General features: G+C 40.2%; 1 protein-coding gene across 1 annotated transcript; it reads left to right on the top strand.

Moving 5' to 3' along the window:
- The first annotated feature begins 394 nt into the window (after positions 1 to 394).
- abcc10 (ATP-binding cassette, sub-family C (CFTR/MRP), member 10) lies at positions 395 to 26762 on the top strand. Its single transcript, XM_084714699.1, has 21 exons — positions 395 to 600; positions 1935 to 3306; positions 4598 to 4825; positions 6489 to 6645; positions 6998 to 7146; positions 8650 to 8729; positions 9062 to 9233; positions 9420 to 9518; positions 9864 to 10053; positions 11087 to 11164; positions 12043 to 12231; positions 12564 to 12702; positions 13730 to 13925; positions 14838 to 15181; positions 16850 to 17019; positions 17102 to 17262; positions 18600 to 18853; positions 20260 to 20405; positions 22354 to 22451; positions 25656 to 25768; positions 26596 to 26762. The coding sequence occupies exons 1-21, from the start codon at positions 425 to 427 to the stop codon at positions 26729 to 26731; spliced, it is 4647 nt and encodes a 1548-aa protein (XP_084570825.1). The 5' UTR covers positions 395 to 424; the 3' UTR covers positions 26732 to 26762.

Genomic DNA, 26762 nt, shown 5'->3' on the forward strand with positions numbered 1-26762 from the left:
CACAGAAGGGTCCCATTTCAGGGCTAATAAATTCTGTGGTACTGGTTTGGTGTGTAAGCTTGTGTACTCACCCGTAGCCAGTCCAGCATTTTAAGCCATATCAGAGTTATTTCCAATGCTGGTATTGATAACTGAACCACTCTGACTTTGATGACAGCATACAGTACCTGGCAGTTTTCAACACTCAGGTTGCTACTTGTTTACATGGTGCTTTAGTGTTCCACCTTTCCATCTGCATGTAAGTCGCATCTTGGACTCAGAGGCAGACAAACACCGCAGGGAGTTCTGTCCGTTTTCAGTGTAAAGGAATGACTAGCATGTTTATCTCTCTTGAACTGCCCTCTAATCCCTTACAGCTAGTAATTTGTGTTGTTGTTTCTCTTCAGATATTTTCTAGAATGACAACAGTTAAATAGGGGGAGGGATGAGGGACTTCGGGCCAGCTGAGCTGGTCTCAGGCCTCTGTCACACAGACGGGCAGAATCCTTTCCCCGTGTGGCAGAATGGACACGTCAGCCCCTGTTTCAACCAGCTCGTCCTCGGAGCCTTGCCCCATGCGGGGATGGCCATTTTCAGTGCCTGTTACCTCGGCATAGCAAGGTAGGTCACAGATATCAGAAAAACATAGATTCTGCTCTGATATCATTCACACCTTGGTCTATACAGTTAATTCATACAGAAAGGAATACAATTATTTCATAACCTTAAATACTGAGAAACATCCCAGAAAATTACTTCCTTGACTTCAGTTCATATCATGGAGATTGAAATTGAAAAACAGTCATGTGGGCAGGTACTAGTCTGCTTTATAAAGGTACAACTGGGCAGCTCACACATCAAAACCTGGGAATTAAGATGTGTTTAATAGAACAATACCAACGAAGAGCATTATGTGTTTCCATACCTTATTTTTGAATTACATTTTTAAAACAAATTTTGAGTGTTTTATTGGCTTGTACAATATATCCTGGCGGCTGATGTTTTCCCCTGCCTAAGATGAGAAAAATACATTTTTGTATTGCGTTTTGATTTCCAGAGGGTGTAGAACAGCCTCTGGACAGAATTTGATAGACCTACAACCAATCAGAGCAACAAAACATGTGACTGACTGATGGAGAAATCTAAATGTAGACTGCAGCGTGCAGACTACATGTTTTGGTGTCTAAATGGTTAATAGGTACAAAAATATTTAGACTTTGTCCAATAGATTTCTTCAGCCAGCAGCTACAAAGCAGGATACATTGAATGCAATGAAATCCTTGGGGACTGGAGGAAAGTTGGTCCACTTAAAGTGTTTGTTTTTGCCACTGACAGGCTCAGACTGTTATTCTTAGTGTCTGACAACATTATGGAAAAGATCCCCACAGAGAGAGAAATTTTTGTTTAAGACTAAGATGATGTTTTTAACCACAAAATGTTGTTATATTACTCTCCTCAAAGCCACCAGACACCATTGACAAAAACAAGAATTTTGCCTCACAGGACATCATAAAACACACTTCTTTCCAACTGTACAGGAACAAAATAAAACTCATCAAAACCATCCTGGTTCGTCTCTCCACTGTTCCAACAATCACCAGCTCTGTTTTGGTTGAGATAAACCCTAAATTTTTTTCTGGATGGCAGAGGAAACAGATGCGTCTCCAAGTGCAAATAAAATGTGAGCTTTCAGATTTGTCTGGTTCCGAGGTCAGTGGTTAACCCTGATATTTAATTTTTATACTATTTCACTCAGGCTTGTCAGCATTAAATCTGTTCTTTACTCTTCTGTTTTTTCTTGTGGGAAAATAAACTTGTTTGTTCAACAGATTAGTATTGTCCACTTCATGTTTTTACAATTGCAAAAATAATCTGGTATTGTATTGATATTGGCTTAAAAAACTAATCTGTCACTGTTATCAGCCCTGAAAGTTCGTATCCATTCTGTTTTGTAGATGCAGCCTCCTCCAGACGTCTCCTCCCTGTGGCTGGACGCTCAGGTGGGTGTCGGCTCTGCTGGCGGCGCTGCTCTTCACTGCAGATGTCGTCCTGGTGAGCCTCCTCCAGCGGGAGGACATGTACCTGGACGTCCTCGCTGACAGCTGTGCCATCCTGGCCTGGCTCGTCCACTTCGGCGCCATCACGGTGCTCCAGAGGACTGCCTTCAGGAGGACCAGAGGACCTCCACTGCTGCTGCTGCTGGTCCTTCTGTCTGTCCCGAACGTGGTCTTCACCTTATTGATCTACTGTGACAATCAGGAGTATTTGAAACTCACAGAACCTCTTAAATTTGCACGTTTTGTGCTTGCCTCGGCCCGGACGCTCCCCCTTCTGGTTTATTTTCTGGCATTTGCGTTTCCCTGCATCAGTGATGCTGGGTATACTTTGTACGTCAACGCTGTGGACGGATCGCCGCTCCTCTCAGAGAGCACCCAGCCGGACACAGGCGAGATGGTGGCAGAGGACGGGAGCGGCTGCGTTTCCCGCCTCTTCTACCTGTGGTTGACTCCTCTCCTCAGACGAGGGGAGCGAGGGGAGCTGGACAGACCGGACGATGTTTATCACCTCCCTCGGAAGCTTCGGACTCGTGTGGTTTGTCGATACTTCCACCAGTGTTGGGAAGCCTGCAGACGAGGGGCGGCCGTCGCTAACGGGCAGGATCAGTGGCCCCAGCCGGTCAGCAGGAACCTGCAGAGTGGCACCTGGAGTTCACACTACCAGGAGGAACCACTGGAGCTGCAGGGTGATGTAACACTGCTGAGGGTGCTGCACAAGGCGTTTGGGTTGCGTTACTACATCCTCGGCGTGCTGAAGGTGACGGTCAACATGTTGAGCTTCACAGGTCCGCTGCTGCTCAACAGTCTGGTGAACTTCATGGAGGAAGAGGGAGCTCCACTCAGCACGGGAGTCTGGTGCGCAGTGGGGCTCTTTGCCACCTCTCTTCTCACCTCCGTCCTCCGAAACATCTTCGTCTTTGAGGTGTCCAAGGTGGCGCTGTCAGCCCGCGCTGCTCTCGTGTCGGCCATCTACGGCAAAGCCCTGCAGGTCAGCGGCAGCAGCCTGGCCGGCTTCACTCTGGGAGAGGTGGTGAACTTAATGAGCACGGACACCGACCGCGTGGTCAACTTCTGCGACAGTTTCCACGAGCTGTGGAGCTTACCGTTCCGGTTCGTTATCACCCTCTACCTGCTGTACCTGCAGGTGGGTGTGGCTTTCCTCGGCGGGCTGGGTGTGGCGCTGCTGCTGGTGCCGTTCAACAAGTTCCTCGCTTCCCGTATCGTTAGCAACAACAAACAGATGCTCAGACACAAGGATAGCCGTGTTAAGGTGAGAACTGTTAAAGGCTGTAAATGCTGATAGTTTTTTCTGCAAATTCTGTGGTAGAAAAAGTAATAATACAATTACATTATTTTGGCTTATTTTGGTTTATCACAGATGATCTGGCTCGTCAAGTTTTTATTAATACATAAAAAAAAATTATTTATATTTATATTGCATTTATTCTCAGTGAATTTGAAATTTGGAAGTGAAATTTTTTTGTGGTTTGTACCAGTAAAGGAACCCTTTGTTCCCTGTCATACAGCCTGTTTCTGCCCTTGTTTCTGTGGCGTCTACTTTTGAGTTAAAAATGCCAAAGAAATACTTAAAATTAAAGGAATATTTTGGATTGCTTGCAGTGGGGATTTATGAAGGACTGATCCATAGTCGGTGTATTAACCTACTGTAGATGGAAGCTGCTACTGCTTAACTTTAAAATGAAATCAAGATCAGTTTAAGGGTACGTTACATTTAGAATATTTTCCCTGCTTTACTTTACCATCAGACAACCTTTTCTGATGGAAAAGTGCTGTTATAAGAGCCAAATATTGTTCCCTCAAAGCCACCAGACTCCATTTGCAAAAATGGTCATTTTTCTTTGCAGTGCACTTGAGTTGCAGGTCTGCCGCTGCCTTGATCAATTAGTTTATTTGTGTTATTATGTGACTTTGGTGAATCTGAACTAACCATTTAAAACACCAAAGTCACACAATAACACAAACAAACTAACCAGTCCAGGCAGATTTAGACCAGCAGCTGCTTTGTTCTGCAGGGTTAAATTACATATTTTTCCAAAGGAGTCTGGTGGCTTTAGAGAGAGTGAAATTTGACTGATATGACAGCAGGTTTCTGTTAGAAAAGACTGTCTGATGACAAAGTAAAGCAGTGAAAATATTCTAAATATATTGTGCATTTTAAACTGATATTGATTTCTTTTTTTAAGGTGGCTAAAATCCATAGCAATACATTGCTTAGCTTCCTGCACCAGTACTCCTGCTGCTTCTCCAAACTGACCTCCATCTACTGTAGGTAACACACCGACTATTGATAAGCACCTCGTACAACTCCACCTCAAATAATTCGAACTATCCCTTTAACATGTTTTTCTAAAAATGCTTATGTGAAGTGTTCATGTAAAAAGGGAATATCAGCCCAGATATCATTATCAGTGTTTTGAAAATTAAAATCGTGTGTAGCTTAATGGTTACCAGACGACTTGCAACTATTATCATGTTTTATTCACTGCAGGATTCGTCCAGGAAGAAAGTTAAAGTTCAGAATTTTTACTTTTCTCCCCCAGTTGATGACGGAGATCCTCTTCGGCATTCGCGTCATCAAGTTCTACAACTGGGAGCCTCATTTCACTCAGAAAGTCGCTGACTGTCGTAAACAAGAGCTGTCCCACCTCAAGGCCATCAAGTACCTGGACGCCATGTGTGTTTACACCTGGGCTGCTCTGCCCGTGGTCATCTCCATCCTCACCTTCGTCACGTACGTGCTGCTGGGAAACCAGCTGACTGCAGCCAAGGTGAGGAAGCTTTTTTAGGGTTTTTATTCATATTTTTAACTATACAGAAACATGTGGTGACATATAGATTCATGTGTATTCTCTTCCCTGTCACCAGTCAAAAACATATAGAATAACAGAAATTACAGTAAAACCAATAATGAGAGTGACAATAAACATACATAAAATTGGGATTTAAAAAGGGGGAAATAATAGGAATAATGAAAATAAATGAAAAAAGTTTAAAAAAGGTAAATAAATGGGTGAATAAAGCAAAAGTGATATATTTCAAGCCAGATATCATAATTGGGACATCGTCAGTTTTAAATTACCGGTAACCACTTTAAAGACCGATTCCAGTTAATATTTTTAGGGAATGTAAACACCTTAGCGTGTCTAATAAACTGGAACCATGTTTCCTCAAATTCTGAAGCTTTTCAGGGAGTGTATTTTTATAACAGCAGTACTTTTAAGATTTCAAGTGTTTCTGCAAAGTTTCACACAAAGTTTTTCTTAAATTTGATGTAAGAAAAAAAGAGTGAATTTGTTTTTTTCAAATAAAATGTAATAATCAATTACCAAATAGTTCCAAACTTCAAAGGTTCTTTCACTTGAATGCTGTGCAGCTTTTTTTTGCATGTTATTAGATTAGACCATACTAAAATTATTAGTATTGTAAAGTTTGTAGATTTCAGACATTTCCAACAACTTTACCAGTGAGTCCAACAAGTCCAACAGTCAAAAGATAGATGTAATCATCACAACATGTTTTCAGATAACAGAATATTCTCCTCTCATGTATATTTGTTGGCACTGCACCTTTCAAAACAACATTTTCACTGTGGTCAAAATAACTGTTCGCTCTCCCACTTTCTGCACATAAATGGAGGCAAGTATCTGCATTAACAGGACGGCCTGACAGCAATCTAACAACAACATGAATTTCTTTTATTTACTTATTAATTATTTATTAATAAGTTATACTAATTAAAGAAAGTTTTTTTTAATGAAAAAAGACTCCCCTCATTTAATCCAATGAACCACTGTGTTTGAATTAAAGATGTTGTTAGTTTTTAGGGTGATGACATTAAATATGATGACAGACACTCAAAGCTTCATTCAAAACCTCAACAGAAGCTTCAGATGACAGTCGGCACCGCTGTGATCTGTATGGTTCTCACCTCGTTCTCAAGGTCCTCTGTCTCACAGAACGTGATGCAGTTGACGTCTCTGGCAGCAGCAACACTTACCTGCGAATGAAAACTCGAACTGGGTTGTTATTATGAGCAGTGAACCGTCTGCAGAAAAATATAATCAAGATGAACAATTTACAAAATAAAAGCAGATTCAGAGATTATACCTTATATTTTTCATTTCAGCAAAGGTGCAAGTCTCTGATCTGATTATTAAATTAATCGCCAAATATTTTGATAATCGATTTATCTATTTGAGTCTTATTTTAGATTCTCCTCTCTGGTCGAAGGAGTTAAATCACATATTCTGTAGTGTTTGGTTGGAATTGAAACTGTCAAACCTCCATGTTATGTGATCATGAAGTGATCTGATCATGAAGTGATCATCCAGTGAACTGAAAAACTGTGTGTTTTTTCGTTTGACTGCAGCTTGTGGTTTGTTTGATGATTCATTGAGGTTCAGACTCAGAGGTCTCCGTCCTCCCCTGCAGGTCTTCACCACGCTGGCTCTGGTGGGAATGTTGATCATCCCTCTCAACTCTTTCCCCTGGGTGCTCAACGGCATCCTGGACGCCAAAGTGTCTCTGGAGCGAATCCAGCGCTTCTTCAAACTGACCAACCAGGACCTGCAGGCGTACTACGCCCTGGGTAGGCTGCAGCCTTGAGGTTTGTTTGTAGATGTGCGTTTGTTGAATCAGGTCAGAGTATTTATTTGATCCCATTTATTTGTCTCTGTGAAGGGAAGGGCTGGTTGTCTGCTGAGTGTTTAAAACCGTCCCTGTAAGCATAAAACTATGTTATGCAAACATAAAGTTGTTGCATTAACATGTTATTTTTTTAAAGCAATATGAAGTATTTTTCCCTAAAAACAAAATTTGAAGAAACTCAGCAGGTGCACTATTGATCACTGAATCCTGCTTCTTTTCTTGCACGACAAAAGTATCATTATCTATAATAATATATATTTCTATTGTGCCAAAACTTGTCCTTTCTACCTTAGTGTCTCCTGAAGACAGTCAGACGTCCGTCCTCTTGAGCCAGGGGACATTTTCCTGGCAGGGGCCCGACGGTCCCAGGGAGGGTGAAACTGAAACTGTGGCTGCTAAAGGGAGTTTACTGCTGAACAGCCTCAATTTACATATAACCAAGGTACGAGCCTTCTGTTAGCACACAGAGAATTACTTTACTGCCTTCATGTTTTCTGTTATAGCTGAACCAGTGCAGAGGAATTCATTTAAAAGTCTGATTTTAAATCAGAAACCATAAAGAACCAGAAACATAAATAGACTTGAGCTGCAGTTTTTTGAATTGACTCGACACAGGGATGCGCTGATACCGGCATCAGGTATCGGTCTGATACTGTCCTCATGTACTCCTACTCATAAAACTACTCTGATACCCCATGCCCGATACCACTTCACGAAAAGTAGCCGCTCGATACAAGTAAACATCTAAAGAACCGCCATGACGCAGAGTTCAAGGAGTTTTCTCCATGCTTACCTTCTTTTTTGGTCACGTAAACGAGGGCCTCGTCCTCAACATCATCCACTAATGACCACAGTGACTTTGGCAGCTGTCCGTAAAATTCCATTTAAGTCCTTGTAAAACTGAAACAGCCTCACAGAGTACAGCTCTCGACTGCAGCCAGCCGCTGTCCAGTAAGTCCTGGCAGATGTAAACTAAGTTGAATGTTATTGCTTTGCTTTTTAAAAGTTATTGTAAGAACTGTAATGGCGTTGTTAAGTATTCGTATCGGTACTCAGTATTGGCAAGTACCCAAATGTAAGTACTTGTACTCCTACTGAAAAAAAGTGGTATCAGTGCATCCCCAACTGAACTTTAACATCCGTACACAGTACACAGGCAGTTGTATTTTATAACATTTTTGAACAAGCAACTGAAGATTGAAAGCTTGAAAAATTCAATGTTGTGTCTGTAAATGGACGGTTCACCCCAAAATCAAAAGTACATATTTTTCCTCTCACCTGTAGTGTTATTTATCCATCTAGATTGTTTCGGTATAGGTTGAGTTTTGCAGATATCGGTCGTCAAGATGTCTGCCTTCTCTCCAATATAATGGGACTGGATGGAGCTTAGCTTGTGGTTCTCCTAGCACCCAAAAAAATATTTTTGAAAATCTCTTTCAAGAAATCATGACCCGGTTACTCAAGATAATCTACAGACTTCGTAGTGAGCAGTTTCACGCAGGGATTGTTTTCTTTCTGTTGAACTACACCCATCAACCGTTTCACCGCGGTGAAGGAAGCTGCATCTACTCGTGGACGAGAGGTGAGGGTCTCGTTCATGAAGACATGCACTCTTCCCTCTAGGTGTGTAGTTTGATAAAAAGAAAATAGTAGGCCTGTGGATTATCTTGAGTACTGTAACCATGTCATGATTTCTGGAAAGAGACACTTCTGGAAATTTATTTCTGTTTTTTTGAGCACCACAAGCTGAGTGCCGTCTACTTCCATTATATTCTAAAGATTAGATTCTCCTAAACTCTGCAAGTCACAACAAAACTATCCAGATAGATATATAGCACTACAGGTAAGAGGAACAATGTTTTTTTTCCCATCAGAAAGATGTTTTTAATGTTGAATCTTGCTCTGTGTGTGTCTGGTGAGTAATAGTGACTTCTGTCTGTTTCAGGGCTCTCTGGTTGTTGTGGTGGGGAAGGTCGGCTGTGGGAAAAGTTCCTTACTGGCTGCTCTCACTGGAGAACTCAACAGGTAAACTACCTCTGAGATTAATTTAAAACATTGAGATTGAGGTTAGTATGACTTTAATTCTTAAGGTTTGCTTGCATTGTGGAGTCTTAGATCATAAGAGAGAAAGGATAAAAAGAGAATTTAAACTGTTTTTTTGTACATATTCACTACATTAGATACTTTTCATCCCAACTGCAGTAAAAACTAGACTTTTCTGTCCCTTGTAAAAGTGACTTTAATAAACAAGGAAAGAAAACAACTTTTGGTCTAAAAATGATCACAAATGTCACAACACTCTTTGATGTTGTGTTCAGAGGAGATTAAATAGCTGTGTCTTCCTCGTGTCTGTGCAGGCTGAGTGGAGTTGTGTATGTTGCAGACAGAGAGGCCGGCTTCGGTCTGGCATCACAGGAGCCGTGGATCCAGCATGCATCAGTACGGGACAACATCCTGTTCGGCAAAAACTACGATCCCACCCTCTACCAGTCTGTGATCGAGGCCTGTGCTCTCTCAGACGACCTCAATGTACGATTACTGCGCCCTTTACGTGTTTGTCTTCCTACATATCACTGTGATTAATGTCTGTTATTCTGTGTTTGGGTTGCTTTAAAACTTCCAACAGAGAGTAGTGAGCTTTGAATACAGTTTATGTGATTATTCAACATTTATAGTAAACAAAATTGTAACTTGTTTTAAAATTTGTCTCCTCAGGTTTTGCCAAATGGCGACAAGACAGAAGTGGGAGAGAACGGAGTGACTCTGAGCGGAGGACAGAAGGCTCGACTGGCCCTCGCCAGAGCTGTTTACATGGTCGGTCCTCTGCACAAACCTGCCATCTGCTTTGAGCTCAGAGAGACGTGGAGGAGGTTTTACCAAAAAAAACAAGTGTCAGTCTGCAGAAAATAGTGAGAAAGGGATAAAAATCACTTCAGAATTTGATATCAGTGTGTATTTATATCTGTTGTGTGGATTGCATTGATTTTTTTAATGCAAAAAGAGCAGCAGCTTAGACACACTTGTACTGATACATCAGGTAGATGTTTTGAAAGATTTTATTCAGTTTTTATTTGGAAAATTAAGTTAAGTTGATGGTTTGAAAGTCCTGCCTGTTGCAGGGGAGGTGCATCATGTGATGCTACTGTCTCATCACCTCAGGACAAGGACATCTACCTCCTCGACGATCCGTTGGCGGCGGTTGATACCGACGTGGCCGAACACCTCATGAAGAAATGCATCCTGGAGCTCCTCGGGGGAAAGACCAGAATCCTTTGCACGCACCGCGTAGAGTTTGTGGACAAAGCTGACGTGGTGGTCCTCATGGACAACGGAACGATCGTCAAGACAGGTAGAAACAGAAATCTGTGGCTCAGACAGGTGGAAATGTCACAATGTGGTCGTCTGCATCAAGTGCTGACTCGTCAGGGTTTACCTGCAGAATCAGCGGAATAATTCCACATCATAAAATGTCCATTATATCATAAAATAACAGTCTTCAGTATTAAGTTTTCTCACCGAGGGGTAAAGAGTACTTCACAGATGATTTGCTACCATGTTAGATTATTATAAGTTAGATATGTTTTCTGTGAAGTTGCTAAATTTAATTTTAACTGATGTAATTTAATGCTTCAGCAACAGTACATTATTATGACATTATAGGCATCCTCACTGATAAATGCAGCTGTTTTGTGATTCACTTGGCTGCTCTCGTCTGCCCAGTGCATGCTCTTTTATTGTTTTGCTGCTGCTGTTTATTGCTTTGCTTGTCTTGTTATTTGTTGCTTCACCTGTTCTTTTTTCTGTTGTTGCTGTGCCTGTTACCTGTTGTTGTTTCCCTCTACGTCTGTCTCGCTGTGTGTGTGTGTGCTACTTTGTTTTGTCGCTGTATTACCTGATGCTGCCGTCTGTCAGCCACCTGCCTGTGCCTGTGTTTTAGATTATATGTCTTTTATTTAATGCGTGTTGTTTGTGTTGCTGTCTTTTAACTTTTGATACCCTTTTAGTCCCTGCTACCTTTTCTCAAGAGGCTCTTGCCTTTTTCCAGGCCACTGTTGTAAATAAGAACTGACTGGTTAAATAAAGGTAAAATAAAATATAAATAAATTAAAACAAATAATTTAATGCTTCAGCAACAGCACATTCTTATTACATTAATACTCAGATGTTAGTATAAAAATGATTTTTAAAAATTGCATCACCAATAAGCTGTCAGCTTCCAGCAGGTGGAAAATCTGCTGGATGTGCTGTTGACACAAAACAGGAGTTGTTGCAGATAAATACTTTATTTCTTCTGACATGATTTGTTGTAGAATCTGCAAATGACTGGATAGTTAACAAGCTTTTTTTTTTTCCATCTGCACTGTTCCTTCGCTCTTAAACAGGGACACCAGCAGAGATCCTTCCTCTGGTCGAGGCAGTGCCGAAAAAACGGAAGAATGATCATAACATGAAAGAGAAAGGTATGTTCACAACTGCTTGATTGAAATGTAGGGATGCACCTGCGCCTCAGCACGGCCTCACAGAGCTGCTGGTGTGCAGGTAGACCAGCGACGCTCGGCTTGCTTTACCCAGGAGGAATCTTTTGCAAAATGACAGGAAGCCAGAGGACAGTTAATAATCCATCTTTGAAATTCTTTATTTTCAAAGCAACTTACTTATCAAACAAATTAACTTAACAGATAAATTGAATATTTAGATTTTAGTTGTAAATGTATCAGTAACATTTTAGAAAATATAAACCATTCTTGATCCATCTTAAACATTAAGCATGAACATGAACTGCTCCTACCTGGGACAGAATGAAGGGTATATTTAAGCTCTTTTAGTACGAAAAACATATTTAAGGGATCAGAATTATCCCCATTGCTTTGTAAGTTTTGTTCCACTTCGGCTCGTAGTTGTTTTCTCCTGCAGAGCTCACCATCTCATCCTCCTGCACTGAAAGACCACCACACAAACATCAGCCTTCTCTGTTATTAATTTATTCCATTATCTGTCCCTCCGTCATGAGAAAAGCAGCGTGAGTAAATTTATTTTCACTGTGAATGAGAAAATGGTCGGAGGGCCGCCCGACACCCCACAGGAGGTCAGATTGTTGAGTGTTGTAAACTCTTAGTCTTGTTGGACACTTAATGCCAGCTGATCACTGACTTTTTAACCAAACACAACTGAGAAAACTTAACTTCATCCTATCAATATTTTACATGTTGGAAATAAATGGACTTTGCACATCTTTTAACAGCTGGCTCAGAAGTTCTGGGTAAATTCTGCAGTGTGGTGTTTCAGTCAGGTTTTGCTGTAAAACATTATTTTCTCTGGTCTTCATGGTTTAAAGCAGATGGCGTGGAGCAGGAGGAAGAGGAGCCAGGTTCGTCACCTGATCTACGTCTGGATGATGACCCCGACCTGTCGGGGGCGGAGCAGAAGCAGGTGGGCGGTCTGGCGTGGAAAGTTTACCAGACCTACTGGGCTGCCGTGGGAGGAGTGCTGGCCGCTTCCATCCTGATGTCTCTGTTCCTCATGCAAGGTTTGGATCGAACGCTCGGCTTCTGTTCACAGTGATGACACTGAGCAGACATTTGAACAGCTCGCGGCTTTGTTCTCACCGCAGCTTTATTTGGGATCTTAGTGAATCACGTCCATGGAAGCAAACAGACAAAATGCTTTTAGGTGAATGATGTAAAACATATTTGTATCAATCACCGTCCACCATAAATGATTCATGAGGCTGTTGTTGCTTTATTATCAGGCTTCACTGTATTTCATCTTAAAAAAAAGGCAGAAAAACAAACACTTTTCCTGTTCTGAATCCACATGGTTCTTTAAAAACATACTGATGTGTTTTTCTTTGTGATTCAGCCTCTAAGAACGTCTCTGACTGGTGGCTGTCCCACTGGATCTCAGAGCTGAAAAACAACGGTTCCTCTAGAACAAACGGTTCCTCCTCAGGTGTCTTCAGCTCACCTCAGCTGCTGCTCTTCTCACCCGGAGGATTAATGTAAGTTGTCTGATCAGTACGACTTTTGTTTTCTTGGTTTCATCAACTAAATCTGTTGTCCTTTCCATAGTCTTCATCGCTGTTTTTGGTCCTGAATAATGTACAGTTTTTCCGGCTTTTCCTCCAAGTTTGTGTTTCTTACGAACTCAAACTGCGTCAGTTTTTCCGTTAAAGTATGTAGATTTCCTCTAATATTTCTCTTCATTTTTCCTGGTAGTGGATCCACTTCACCCGATTCCTGTTGATAGTTCTTTTACCAGCCTTTAACAATATTTTGGTCAGATATATATCCCTTATTTGTGAATTTTCTTCAGTAAAATTAAATGATAAATTAGTACCATGTAGCTCAAAGGGATACCACACCCTAGTTTTATGTACAGTTTTGTGGCATTTCTAAAATATATGTGAGTGGTCTGTATCTCCAGCATGGTAGATTTATGCTTAAATGTTTACTCTTAACTTTGGATGAGATAAAAAAATAAATAAATAAAATAACTGAAATAAAAATAAAAAGATCACATTTTTTCCTCGAGAATTCCCAAATAAGAACCAAATTTTCACTTTAGAGCACAATAAGTTATATAAAAACAGAATAAAAAATGAAAAAATCATTTGCACTGATTTTACTGTGCCTTATTTTACAAAAAATCTCTTTGTTTATTATGGTTTTGTAGCATTTTTTAATGTGCTTTTATAGTTAAATTTACAGTGTAACATTTCAGCAGCGCGTGGTTTATTAACAAAGTACAAATTAGGCAGATAAGGATGATACTGATATACAGTTATGTCATTTTATATTAGTCTAACAAATCAGCTGTTACCTGTGACAGTTTATTAGCTGCATATAATTTTGAATGTTATTATAATTAAAATCAGAAGAGGCAACAGTAGAAACAATAAATTAAGTATTTTAGAGTAAGCCTGTTGTTTTGGTGATGAATAAACAAAATAATGAGGTCTATAAACTTGATATTTTTTCCTACCTTTATGCAGCATTTTCACTGAAATCCCAAATCTACCCACCCAGGTCTCCTCTGTCCTCCTCTGTGCAAACACTCCCTTCAGACAACATGAGCTCAGATGTCAGGTTTTACCTGACGGTGTACAGCTCCATCGCCGTGGCCAACACCGTCTTCACTGCCCTCCGAGCCTTCCTCTTTGCCTACGGGACCATCTGCGCCGCCACGGCCATCCACAACAGACTCCTGGACCGGGTCCTTAAGGTGCGTCATCTGAGCTTCGAGCCCCCGAGCAACTGTCAGGCTCCCGAGGCCGACGAGCCGAGCAGATTGGGTGTTTGTTATGTTTGGCAGCAGTGGATGAAGGTTAGAGGACCAGGCTGCCGACTGAAAGGCTGCCAGTATGAAACTCCAGACCAGCTGATGGGAGGATGTTAGTGAAACTTAGTCGTCCTGCAGCCACAAACGCCCTTGAACAAGACATGTAATGAACTTAAACTGCTGACATTTTGGGAAATAAACTTTTTCTCTTGATGAGAGTTAGTTAAATGACAAGATCACTACCACTCACATATTTGTTTTTTTCAGTATGAAGCTACATGCAGGAGACATTTGAGATGATTTATTATTTTAATCATCTTGTACCCGCTAAATTTCTCTTGTGAATAAAGTTGGTTGAGACCAAACCAGAGCTAAAATGAGGATGAACCTTAATCCCAGTTCAGACCAAAGATTTGCAACAAGACTATTTAACCCTTCTTACAATGTGCTGCTCTGCAGTGTTCTGACATCCTGACAGTTTACAGCGTCTCATCTTCAGCTTCTAAATGTTCGTCTGTCTTTACCAGCTGGGCTTTAATTTTGTCTGCAGCTAATTCACAGTGGCTGTCGTGGCGTTGAGCTTTGAGAGTGGTGATGCTGAACAGGACGGTAAAGTTTGGGGCAGTAAAACCAAAACAAAGAGCTGAAAGTTGCTAAAAAATCTCTGTAGCACTGAGGGAACTGCAGATGTTGGTGCAGAGGTTTGCTGCTATGTGCAACACTTTGTGCATACAAGTAGTCATGTGACCCACTGTTAAAATTAATATACTTATTAGAGCAGCTTTAAGAAGACATTTCTTTGATCTTTCCCCGCCTGGGAGGATTTGAAGTTGAACTCTTTACCTCCTCCTGCAGGCCACAGTGACCTTCTTCGACACCACCCCGATGGGCCGAGTTCTGAACCGTTTCTCCTCAGACCTGTACTGCGTGGACGACAGCCTGCCGTTCATCCTGAACATCCTGCTGGCCACCGTGTTCAGTCTGCTGGGGATGCTGGTAGTGATAAGCTACGGCCTCCCCTGGGTCCTGCTGCCCCTGCTGCCCCTGGCTGTGTTCTACTACCGAACGCAGCGCTTCTACCGACACACCTCTCGGGAGCTGAAGCGCCTGTGCAGCCTCACTCTGTCGCCCATCTACTCGCACTTCTCTGAGACGCTGACGGGGCTGGGAACCATCCGGGCCAGTGGCAGCTCCGCCAGGTGAGAGGCAGGAAAACGGACCTTTGTAGAGTCTGATAAATACTGGATTTAAAATGTAACATAACCATTTTTGATCCCTGAAATCTGGTTATTAAACAATTGTGATATAGATATATACTGAGGGGAACATTTTACAGAACATTTGTTCTTTTTGCCTCAGACTGTATATCTGTGCTGCAGTTTCATTGTTACTTACAGGCTTAAATAAATGCTCATAAAAATATCTGATGAGTGGACACATATCAGCCTGGTCAGTTTATCTATTGAGGTTTAGACCTTGTTTTATGTTTTTTCAGATTGATATTTGGGAAAATGTACCCACAGTTTCAGTTTGGCCTCAACCTTTATTACAAATTGTTGAAAGTATGATGTTACATATATTATTGAAGACTGGATATGAAAACATGATAAGATTAACAAAAGAAGAGTACTTTTTTGCTCTTCCTGTAAGACCTTGAAATATTTTTTATATTGTAAATATCTACCTTCTGTACAATCAGATGTGATCTGGGTCGGCCAGCTAACTCCTCCTTCAAAACTGCACTTGACCTTGTTTGCCTGGGCGGAGGTGTATGTTGGATTATCAGCTAGCAAAACTATTCAAAGACTTCTGCACACTATTACAAAATAAAAAGGTGCAGGATGTAACTGCAAATGGAAAAGACATTTTCACCTGAGTTTGAAAGCCTAGATAATAATTTGGTTTTGGTGTAGAAAGGTGGATTTTTTGACTCAACTTGAACAATTCAATTCAAATGGCTCTTAACACGCCGTATTATTATTATGGCTTTGTTAAATACTTGATTCTAATTGGTCAGTTACAGCAGACCGTTTCTATGAAGAACAGACTGTTGCTATGGACACAGTTCAGATCATAGACTCTGGAGGAGCAATAAAATCATTTTTAAATGAATAAAATCATTTAATATTTTTTTCACACGCTGCGTCACTCTGTCAGGGTTTATTTCACACTACTGTCCTGCTCACTGTACGTTATCCTTTTTACATATTCTTTTGTACGATGTTAAATTGAATGTTGTGTGTTAAATTTAGAATTGTGCTCAATTTTTTTTTATTGTTTTCTTACTTTTAAAGAAGTCTAAATTTAAACTTTGCTTTTGGTTTGTGTGTGTGGCTCTGGAGGTTCCACTGGTTGAGACACCAAATCCCTGAACGATTTGATCAAATCCCTCCTGAAATTACTTTCTGCCCACATCGTTTATTTCACTTCAAATTCATCACTTTACAGAAGTTGTAGATGATCTGCTAGGGTTGCAAATTTTGTGCATTTCCCTTAACCGAAAATGCTAACAACTGAATAACTGATATAAAATGTACAGATTTTTCAATTTTTTTAAACTTTCATTTTTAAAGGAGTTATTTCTAGGGTGTAGAATTAGCTTCTGTTTTGGGAAATGGGTGTTTACAAAGTACTGCTATCGTAAATTAAAAATAAATCAGTATGTATAGCTGTGAATTGCAGTAATAAAGTATGGTATCACCAAATCACACCTGGATTTGGCTCATGACACACCAGTGTGTCTCGGCACACCATTTAGGAACCATCGCTCTAACTAATGTTCCACTGTGTCTTTAAATTTGTCTTTGTATCACAGTCAGAGTTCGTCTCTACACATGAGACTAAAGGACTCTGTTTTGTTGTTCCAGGTTTGAAGAGGAGAACGCCAGGCGTCTGGAGCAGAACCAGCGCTGCCTGTTCCTTAGCAACGCTGCCAGGCAGTGGCTGGACATCCGCCTGCAGCTGATTGGTGTTGCTGTGGTGACCGGCCTCGGGGTGATCGCAGTCATCCAGCACCAGTATAAGGCTGTCGATCCAGGTGAGTCCGCAGCTGAGTTTAACGGCCGAGCACCAGAGTAATGAGACGGTCGGTTCCATGGTGTGTTTGTCGTCCCCGTCAGGTCTGGTGGGTCTGTCCCTGTCCTACGCCCTGTCCATCACAGTGCTGCTGTCTGGCCTCATATTCAGCTTCACCCAGACGGAGATGCAGCTGGTGAGCGTGGAGAGAACGGAGGAGTACTCCACCGACCTTCCCACCGAGCCGCAGAACCAGAACACACAGGTCAGAACAACCGACGCACAAACTGACACGAGCCGATACTGATACTGTTCTACAACAGCAGTGAAAGAAATGTTATGGACAGCATGAATTCTGTAGAGCATTGGTCCCCAACCTGCGGTCTGGGGACCCCCTCAGGGGTGTGCCGGAAATCACTGGGAGTCCCCAATACTTAGTCTGCTCTGAGGTCCTCAAAACCAGATTTGCACATGTCAACTAAAATCACAGTTTCAGGGTTCCTACATCTTTTCCAAAGTCAAATTCAAGCACTTTTCAAGCGTTTTCAAGTTTCATTTTCAAGCTTTTCCAGCACCTTACAGCTTTGTAAATGATATATTTATATACAAAATGATTAAATCAGATGTTATTGTGTTTATTATCAACCAAAATTATGATTTATGACAGAATTCTACAGACGGTTGACACGTTAAAGGAAAACATGACAAAGTGTAGTGTTTCAAGTTGTGTCACAAAATATATTAATTTATTATTCATTAAAAATTCCCTCATCTAATGAATGGCTCCACCAAACAAAACAATGTCATGTTAATTGGTTAAATTCTTATTAAGCAACTAACCAATTAATGATTAATCATTAACTTCCTGTACGATCTGGCTCAACAAATATCTGACTTATTTTGTTTCTTCATCTAAAACGTTAACTAACTAGTTCAGTCAGGCAGCCATTCATTATGAAAGTAATCTGATTACGGTTTCATGCAGTTTCAAGCCCTTAATCCAAACTCCAGGCACTTGGTGTTTTCAAGGATTTCCAGCACCTGTATGAACCCTCCAGTTTATGCAGAAGTCTGTGCATAAGACTTTTTAAAAAGATAAATTTGTTTGTCCTCAGATAAATAATAGGCTACTTTGTAGGTTCAAGCTTTCCTTAGGTTCAAACTGGAAGGTCCGAGGAATAAAGGTTTGGAACCACTGGACTACAACTGTGGTTCCCATCTGGTCCAGCCTTTAGAGTCATTTTTCTTTAAAACATGTAGACAATTTATTTCCATGTTTTTTGGGAGCCAGAAGTGACCATTTGGGCGACAGGGTACAGCTGGGTCGGTTGCCGTGGCCCCATACAAAGTATACACCCTGCTTTATTAATCAATCAATCAAACTTTATTTCAGCAGTTTGCATACAGGTTAATGCTACAGAATGTGTTTAACAGATGACTGACAATATTCAGCAAATAAAATGCAAAAACTCAAGTTTGTCTTCCACCATTATTTTTATTTTACAACTTGAACTGAGTGTGTTTACTGTATTTGTTATAACGTGTCTCTTTTCACTGTTGGTTCCTTCACTTTCACCCTCTGATGTCCTGTTTTGATGTCAGCTGTCCGCGGCGTGGCCCGAGCACGGCTGCCTGGAGTTCCGCGCCGTGGTTCTGGCCTACAGGGACGGTCTTCCTAACGCTCTGGACGGGGTCAGCCTGGCGGTGCGACCTGGGGAGAAGGTGGGAATCGTGGGACGCACGGGCTCCGGCAAGTCCACCCTGTTCCTGGCCCTGTTCCGTATGGTGGAGCTGAACCAGGGACAGATTCTCCTGGACGGGCTGGACATCAGCACTGTGGGCCTGGCTCAGCTCAGGTAAGCCTGAAGTGCTGGAGGGTTTGGAGGAGGATTAAATTATTGATTGTGGGCTAACATGGATCAATCAACACAGTTTAAGAGATAAAAGTTGTTCAGGTCCAATGATTAATATTCTGAGTGTAATATTGTTCTGTTTTCTTACATTTTTTCTCACTCAGAGAGAAAATACTTCTGCCAAGACTGAACAATCCTCTAAATTTAATAATCTTGTAGAAATATTGCACCTGCCTCTGGACCAGATCTGCTCACAGTGTATCAGGGCCAGTGCAGGTTAAAAACATAAGGAGTAAAATCCAGAGAAAAACCTCAGAATTATGATTAAAGTTATAAATTTATGAGCAAAGAAACCTGGATATTCTCTCAGATTAAAGTGGGAAATATAAGAGGAAAAATTCACAAATTCATGAGGGAAAAATGAGATTGTAAGAGAGAAAAAACTGAAAAAAATGTTTGTTTGTTTTTAAGGAACCACATCGGGTGGTTGCATTAACCTCAAATTCAAGACTTCATAATTTCAGAGAATGCTTTAATCTGAAATTCTGAGTTTTCTCAGAATATTTCCTCCCTCTCCTGGCTCCATAATTTAAAAAAAAATCTACAGTGGCCTTAATACACCGTCTTAAGATCTGCATCAAAATACACACTGTGATAGACAACAGAGAGACGTGCTAAAGCTCCAACTAAGGATTATTATTTATCAATTTGTTGATATTTTCTTGATGAAACAGCAAGTTTTTTGGTCAGAAAATGGTGAAAAATGTCAAAAAATGTTTCCCAAAGCTCAAGATGACTTTGTCAAATGTTTTGTTTTGCCCACAACTCAAAGATATTCAGTTTACTGTCAGAGAGGAGTGATGAAATCAGAAAATATTCACATTTAAGAAGCTGGAATCAGAGAATTTAGACCTCTCTTTTTCTTAACAAATCATCCAGAATGATTAATTGATTATCATAACAGTTGGTAATTAACTTAACAATCGATTCCTAAACAATTAATTGATTAATCCTTGCACTTTTAAGATGTGCCAGGTTTTTTCAGTCGAGTGAGAGCAGCGTTTCATGAGAAAATAATGAAAATAAATGATACAAATCTTGACATTTGTGGCTTTGCCTCTGGCTGAACTTTTGCCAAAATTGCAACAGAAAAACTAGGACTGAAAACATGCACAGCTCTTGAATTTTGGTTTTAAAAGTTTTGAAAATGCCTCCTTCTTCTTGTGTTGTTCTTCCAGTGAGAGCTCAGCCCAGACAGGCTTTCTGTTTTCAGTTTTTCGTGTATTTTGATCGAGAAGCAGACCTCATAGTTCAGTCTGACTGTTCAGATGATTCTGCACAGAATGAAAAAGGCAGTCAGTAACAAGCCAAAGTTGACACCTTTGTGTGGGTTGTGGCGCCCTCTGCAGGTCCAGGTTGGCCATTATTCCTCAGGACCCTTTCCTGTTCAGCGGGACCATCAGGGAGAATCTGGACCCGTGCGGGCGACATGCAGACCGGCAGCTGCTGGACGTCCTGGACCAGTGTCACCTGAGCTCTGTGGTGGACAGGATGGGTGAGAGACTGAGACAGAGGAGGATGAAACGGTGTGATGAAGTGAGATGATGAGGTTCGATGACACAGTGAATCAGAAATGAGCAGAGTGATGCTTGTTAAGACGGGGTGTGTCTGTTTGTGTCCGTTCACTCCACCCTTCATCACTCCTGGCTGCTCACCTGATCAGCAGCTGTTACAGAATGTTTCTTTTGGTTCTAAAGCCTCCACCTGCAACTGAGAACGTGACTGTTGATCAGAACATCTGAAGATCTGAATGCTTTAGTTTTACTGCACAGTAACAATTTGATAATTCGGGTAATTAGTCAAGAAGACCCCAAGTCTTCTTGCATTTTGTTTGCTGAATCTCTGTGCTTTTGTTTTTTAGAGCAATGCAACATTATGGGCTGTAAACTTTACAAACCGAATCTTAAAATGACACAAAACTCACCGTGATGGACGTGGAGAAGAGTGATAGAAACAGTCTGTTAGCTGCTGCAGCGCTCTCTGCTCTGATGACTGTTAGTGAAGTCAGTTTAACAACTTTAGACAGCGGTGTGATTTACTCTGCTGCCGTCCACAGTGTTTGACTCTTCGGCTGACAGCGCTGCAGCAGCCTGGCAGGAGAGACGCTCCGTCAACTTAAAATGCCTGATTTCACAGCAGCTTTTCTTTAAAAATTACAATGTTTAGGTTTTTTTTCTGCAAAGAAATTACAGGAACAAGTGAAAATTCTCAAAAAAGTTGCAATTTTTTTAAAATTCTTTTAATCGTTTTTTGTATAAATCAGTAAAAATCAAAGGCTACGTGTTCCAGAGAGAACGAAACCACACTCAAGACACAAGATTACAAAAAATTCTAACAAAATGTGCTTTAAATGTATTTCACAAAGAAGCAAAATCTTTTTGGAGCTCAAACTCAAAACCAGCATAAAATTATAGCAATAACAAAGGATAAATGTCTCCAGTATGTGTGACAAAAAAGCCCAAAAAAACAGCAAAACAGTAAATAATCAAACATTAAGTTGGTTCATGGAGACGTGCGTGTATGATTTTAGTTCCTTACTCACCGTAAGCTACAATGATTAGTCAGATTTGCAGAAAAGTTGTGGTGATCGGACGAAATTGTGAGGCTGTGCAGAATTCATGGGTATTGTCTTAATTTGCATTAATTGTTGTGATTGCAACATCGCAACTTCCTGGAGGCGCTGCTCTACGGTGCGCTGGGACTTTATAACAGAACTATGAGCTGCAGGATGCATCCTGTTCTTATCTTACGTTCTCACATCACAGATGATGAAGAAAAGTTTTAAAATGTGAGTCTGATAGAAGAGTTTAGTGTGAATGAATCGAATCTTATCAAACGGTCAAATCTGATTCAGGTGACGTAGTTTGAATCCGGTCCAGCCCTGCATGAAATCAAGTTATAGATAATATCTGCTCATCTTTCCTCCTCTTTCTTTCTTTTCTTTTTTTTGTTTTGATTTATTTTGTTGGTTGGAAAGAAAAGAGGAGGGCAGAGAAGAGGAGGCACTTTAGAAATGTGGGATTTTGTTTCAGATGCAGGAAAAATGGCCACTTTACTCGACTCTCTACTAGCCTCTACTGTTAGGTTTAGTTGTTTATTTTCATGAAATAATGTTACAGTAAATATGCCAGAATGGTTTCTATCTGTAGTTCCAGGCCAGATGTAAAGTTTGCAGCCTAAAATTAATCAATAATTAAGAAACAAGTTTACAGAAATCTATACTGTAAGGCATGCACCGATAACATTTTAAGAAACATAAAAAAATGACCTGCTGCAGCCTCTAGTTTTCTTCTCCTGCAGCTGATTTTGTTTAACGAACAGTTTCCTGTTAAATATTTGATGTTCCACTTCACACAGTTTTATCCAAACAGCTTTAAAGTGATGTATCAACATGAATGTGAGTGATGATGGTGTGTTTATGTGTGTGTGTGTGTGTGTGTCAGGTGGTCTGGATGCTGAGGTCGGGGAGAGAGGGAAGTCCTTCTCAGTGGGACAGAGACAGCTGCTGTGTCTGTCCAGAGCTCTGCTGACTCAGGCCAAGGTGAGACTCCGACACAGATCACCTGCTCAGGTTTCACTCTCCAAATCGAACGATATGTGTTTTCAGGGCAGATACTGATTATCAGTGGCTGAGGAGACGATATCTGATATTTGAAAACGATAAACATTTGTAGAAAAATGAAAAGCTTATTGTCAAACTTAAGAATAACAATTTTCTGCGACTTTTACTTCACTACATTTTGAAGGCAAATGCCGAACTTTTTAGTGCACTAGACTTAATTTATTTAACTTTAGTTTGTTTTTTTGCAGATTCAGATTATTAGTACAAAATATGAATCAACTATAATGAGCAAGTTTAATGTTTTATTGTAGATTAACATAGAAAGTTACCTAATTAACAATCAGATAGTGTTTAGGTTTAATCCTAACCCAGATGGTTTTCACCACCGCTTCATCTCTTGATTACTTTCTCGATTAATCGACCAAACAGGTCCATAAAATGTCAGAATGTTTCCAGCATTAAAAATATGTTGTTTTATTTTTTTTAAACATTTGCACACAGAACATGAAAGAAAAGCTGAAGCTAATTAACGGTTTGTAATAGCAATTAATTAATTTAGCAAAATATTAACATGTGTTTGCCCATTTAGGGGTTAATTGAGCACAATGTGCCATATTCTATAATATAATAACATTTGCACTATCTGATGATTTACAGTTTGTTATTTTACAAAGAGAGAATGTGCACATTGATCTATATTATAATATATCTCAGAACAACCTAAATATTTTGAGATATTATTTAAAAGACATATAACCCAGCCCTAATTATAATTACTGTGCTGCCACTCCTTACTCTGGTAATCTGCTCTATTTTTAAAACACTGTGGTGTTTGTTCTCATTATGAGAACCGGACAAGACTTAACCTGTTTGAAAGCATTTAAAGTGACTGTGTCACTTCACTGCACACTGAGATGTTATCTCTAACTTGTGTGCTTGTTCTTTTAAACTTAAAAAAAAACAAAAAAACATTTTTTTACTCTGACAGTTTGTCTGAAAGAATAAACCCAAGAAAAAGGACACACTAACTTTAAAAAAAAACTACCCACATCACTTAATTTCAATAGAAAGAATAACTGATCACAAAAAAAACAATATATCAGTCTTGAATGTAACCCAGCTCAGCTTCAAACACGACTTATGAACCAAATCGACGTACGTGACCACGAGTCCTCGCCATGATCACCGTCTGAACATTACGATACACCCGGCATGCACACGGGTATATTTGTTTATTCATTTGATTGTTTCTGTTTGTTGGTTTATTTGATTATTTTCTACATGTAAACATAAACTTTAATAATTAATTGCCAATTGAAGGTAAATATTAGTACAGCCGTCCACATAGTGAGTTGGAGTCAATAAATTCAACTTAACATGCGACCTGTTTGAAGCGGGTTGTTTCCCCGGCCCCAAAATCAATAAAATATGAAAGTTCCTTGTAGTAGCTTTAATATCGCTGTCTTTTCTATCTTTAGCAGCTCCCTTAAAGGGATAGTTCACCCAAAAATAAAAATTTACTCATTATCTGAAGGTCAGGTTTAGTTTTTTAGTCGACAAAACACCGCTGGAGTTTCACAGGAAAATAATGTTGCAGAATCTGTGGAAGTGAATGGTGACCAGTTTTCAACTGGAAAAAACAAAAACTATCCCTTTAATTCTGACAGTGTGTAAAATGATAAATGTCCTTTTATGGATCTCTGAAAGCAGGACTTAAATTTCTTCTTTTTACTCTTCAATAACATTTTCGTAGATGAACACTTCCTGACATACAGGGCAGGAAGTGTAGCCTTTTTTTTTTTTAAAGCCCCAGTAATCAGTGTCATGCATGTGCACTTAAATACACACAAAGGGTTAATTTACACAGGTATCTGGAGTGTTTGCTGACTCTGAGGTGACATCTTCATACGAGCCCTACATATGATAAAAAAAGTAAGAGAGTTAATATAAGAATATGAAAAATGTTCTTGCACCTCAGACAATCGTTCTCAGTGATTCCTGCACTGCTGCACCCTCTGGTTCTCGTGGTTCACAAATCAAACATCCGCCAAACAAACGCAGGCGTCTGTTTAGTTCAGTGCTGCGGTCTGTCCTCGTTCAGAGATGATTCAACATGTTCAGTCTGTGTTTGATCGTATTTGATGATGTTTTGTCAGTTTGCCATGTTTTTATTCATATTGTTTACACGCCGATGTGTTTCACAGTCGGACTGTGGCGTGATTAAGCTCGCCTAATTGTTGCCAAAAACGCTGCCAGTCAGTCACACCCCTGAAGAGAATCTGTCCTTGTATCTTATGACACCTTATAAGTGGTGTGTAGCTTTTTCCAGCAGCCTGTAGTTCTGCTCTGGTGTGATTTGAGGAACAATTACAAAACCAAATCTGTTCTCATTTCCCAGCTCACAAAAAAGATGAAAGTCTCCCTTGTCGGGCTGCACAGTGAATCGTAATATTATCAAAATCGCAGTATGGCCAAGTGCAGCATCCAAATTCCACAACCAGGATCGCAATTTTTTTTAAAAGTTTAAATCTGTGAGGAAAACAGCTTTCTGATGGAGGACAGTGCTGCTGCATAAGACGTCCCTGGTTTAAAAATGTTGTTCTCCAGATGACAGAAAACAAGTTTGGCAATAGTTTCTTTTTTTTGTTTTTGCAGGAAAAATTTAAATTGTGATCCAAAAATGATCCTCCTAAGTCTAGATTTTGATATTTTTTTTTAAGTCAACCTTGTTTGGATTTGTTTGCTCAGTTTTTCAGTTTTGCTCAATGTAACTCTAAAGTAAATTAAGTCATTTTTCTTGCAAAAATAGCAGAAAATTCTGCTCTCAGCCTCTCAAATAAAGAGATTTCTTGCTTTTCTCTGTTAAATTTCATATAAATCTGAATATCTTTGGGTTTTGGACTGACAAAAGACAAGATCTTGGATTTTGCGAAGCTGGAATGAACATTTTTCCTGATTTACTGACATTTTATAGACGTTGCAGCCCTAGATTAAACATTACACTTGACTTTAGACTGTTGTTATTTGATAACAGCTAATAAAACGTAGATTTCTAACAACTGAAGACCGCTGTCTGATTGGCTGATAGGCTGTTTGATTGGTGCACCATGGGCTTAATGAACACACTGAGCTCTGAATCACGACACCGTCTGGAACATAAGACGCTGTTTTCCCATCATGCAGCTCCTGTGTATTGATGAAGCCACAGCCAGCGTGGATCAGAAGACGGACAAACTGCTGCAACAGACCATCAGAGAGAAGTTTCAGGACAAGACCGTCCTCACGATCGCACACAGGTAAAAGGTTTTCTGATGCAACTGTCTTTGAAAAATCAACTTCCAATCAATTTTCGATCCTGTTCCACTTCTCAAGACGTAGGATTGAAGTCAACCAGGCAACTTAGTTTTGCTAAATTCCAGGACGTCTTAATGACAAAGTTACAGTGATTAGTGTGTTAAAAGGAAGCAGGAGAAGATTTTTATTAAGATGATTTTTATTTTCAACGTTATATTTTGTGGAAACACTGCTGCTCTTGTCCACTGGAGTCTACAAAATCAACAAAACATAAAATATTCTTCAGGGAAACTAAGGAAGCCCATTTCTGCCAATGAAATAAAAAGATATTATGAGTCAAATTCCTTAAAGGAGCAATTGCAGGTGCAAAAATGACTCCAGCAGTCTAAATGGTGAGCTGGTGCTGCAGACTGTGTATTAAATAAGTTGAAATCCTACTTAATACACAGTCTGTGGTTGAAGCGAGTCATTTCTCCTGCCCCGAAATCAACAAAACAAGAAAAATGTTTGTAGTAGCTTTAATATAACTGTTTTAAAAAAAATCTGACTACATCAAGTACATTTAAAAAAATGTTCGTCCAAAGGTTTTTATCAGTTTTTTGACTCTGGAAATGTGGAAAAACTATACAATCCCCCCAATACTGTATCTCTGCAGTCTCTTTAACCAGATCACTCACATGATTCTATGTGATCTACTTTTAAAATCTAATGTAATAACTAATAATAACTTCCATTCTGCTGTTTGGAGCCACCACTTTAAAAACCACTGATCTAATTCATCATCTAGAAACATTTCAGTTCAAACTCTTGGTTGATTTTGTGTCATCAGGATCAACACCATCATGGACTGCGACCGGGTGCTGGTGATGCATGCTGGGAAGGTGGCGGAGTTTGACACCCCGGCGGCTCTCTGTCAGACGGATCGCTCCATCTTCCAGAGGCTGGTCGGTGGGCGAGTGGAGTGAGACGAGGAGAACGACACACCGGAAGGAGGAA

The sequence above is a fragment of the Lutjanus erythropterus genome, chromosome 3 (assembly GCF_056507025.1).
Source record: "Lutjanus erythropterus isolate fLutEry1 chromosome 3, fLutEry1.hap2, whole genome shotgun sequence".
NCBI lineage: Eukaryota > Metazoa > Chordata > Actinopteri > Lutjaniformes > Lutjanidae > Lutjanus > Lutjanus erythropterus.

Bases quoted from the DNA above. Each gene is read 5' to 3' on its own strand.
- abcc10 (XM_084714699.1), top strand. From the start codon at position 425: ATGAGGGACTTCGGGCCAGCTGAGCTGGTCTCAGGCCTCTGTCACACA. The intron at 15,182-16,849 runs GTGAGAGGCAGG...TTGTTGTTCCAG, and splicing joins GCCAGTGGCAGCTCCGCCAG to GTTTGAAGAGGAGAACGCCA. The intron at 25,769-26,595 runs GTAAAAGGTTTT...TTGTGTCATCAG, and splicing joins GTCCTCACGATCGCACACAG to GATCAACACCATCATGGACT.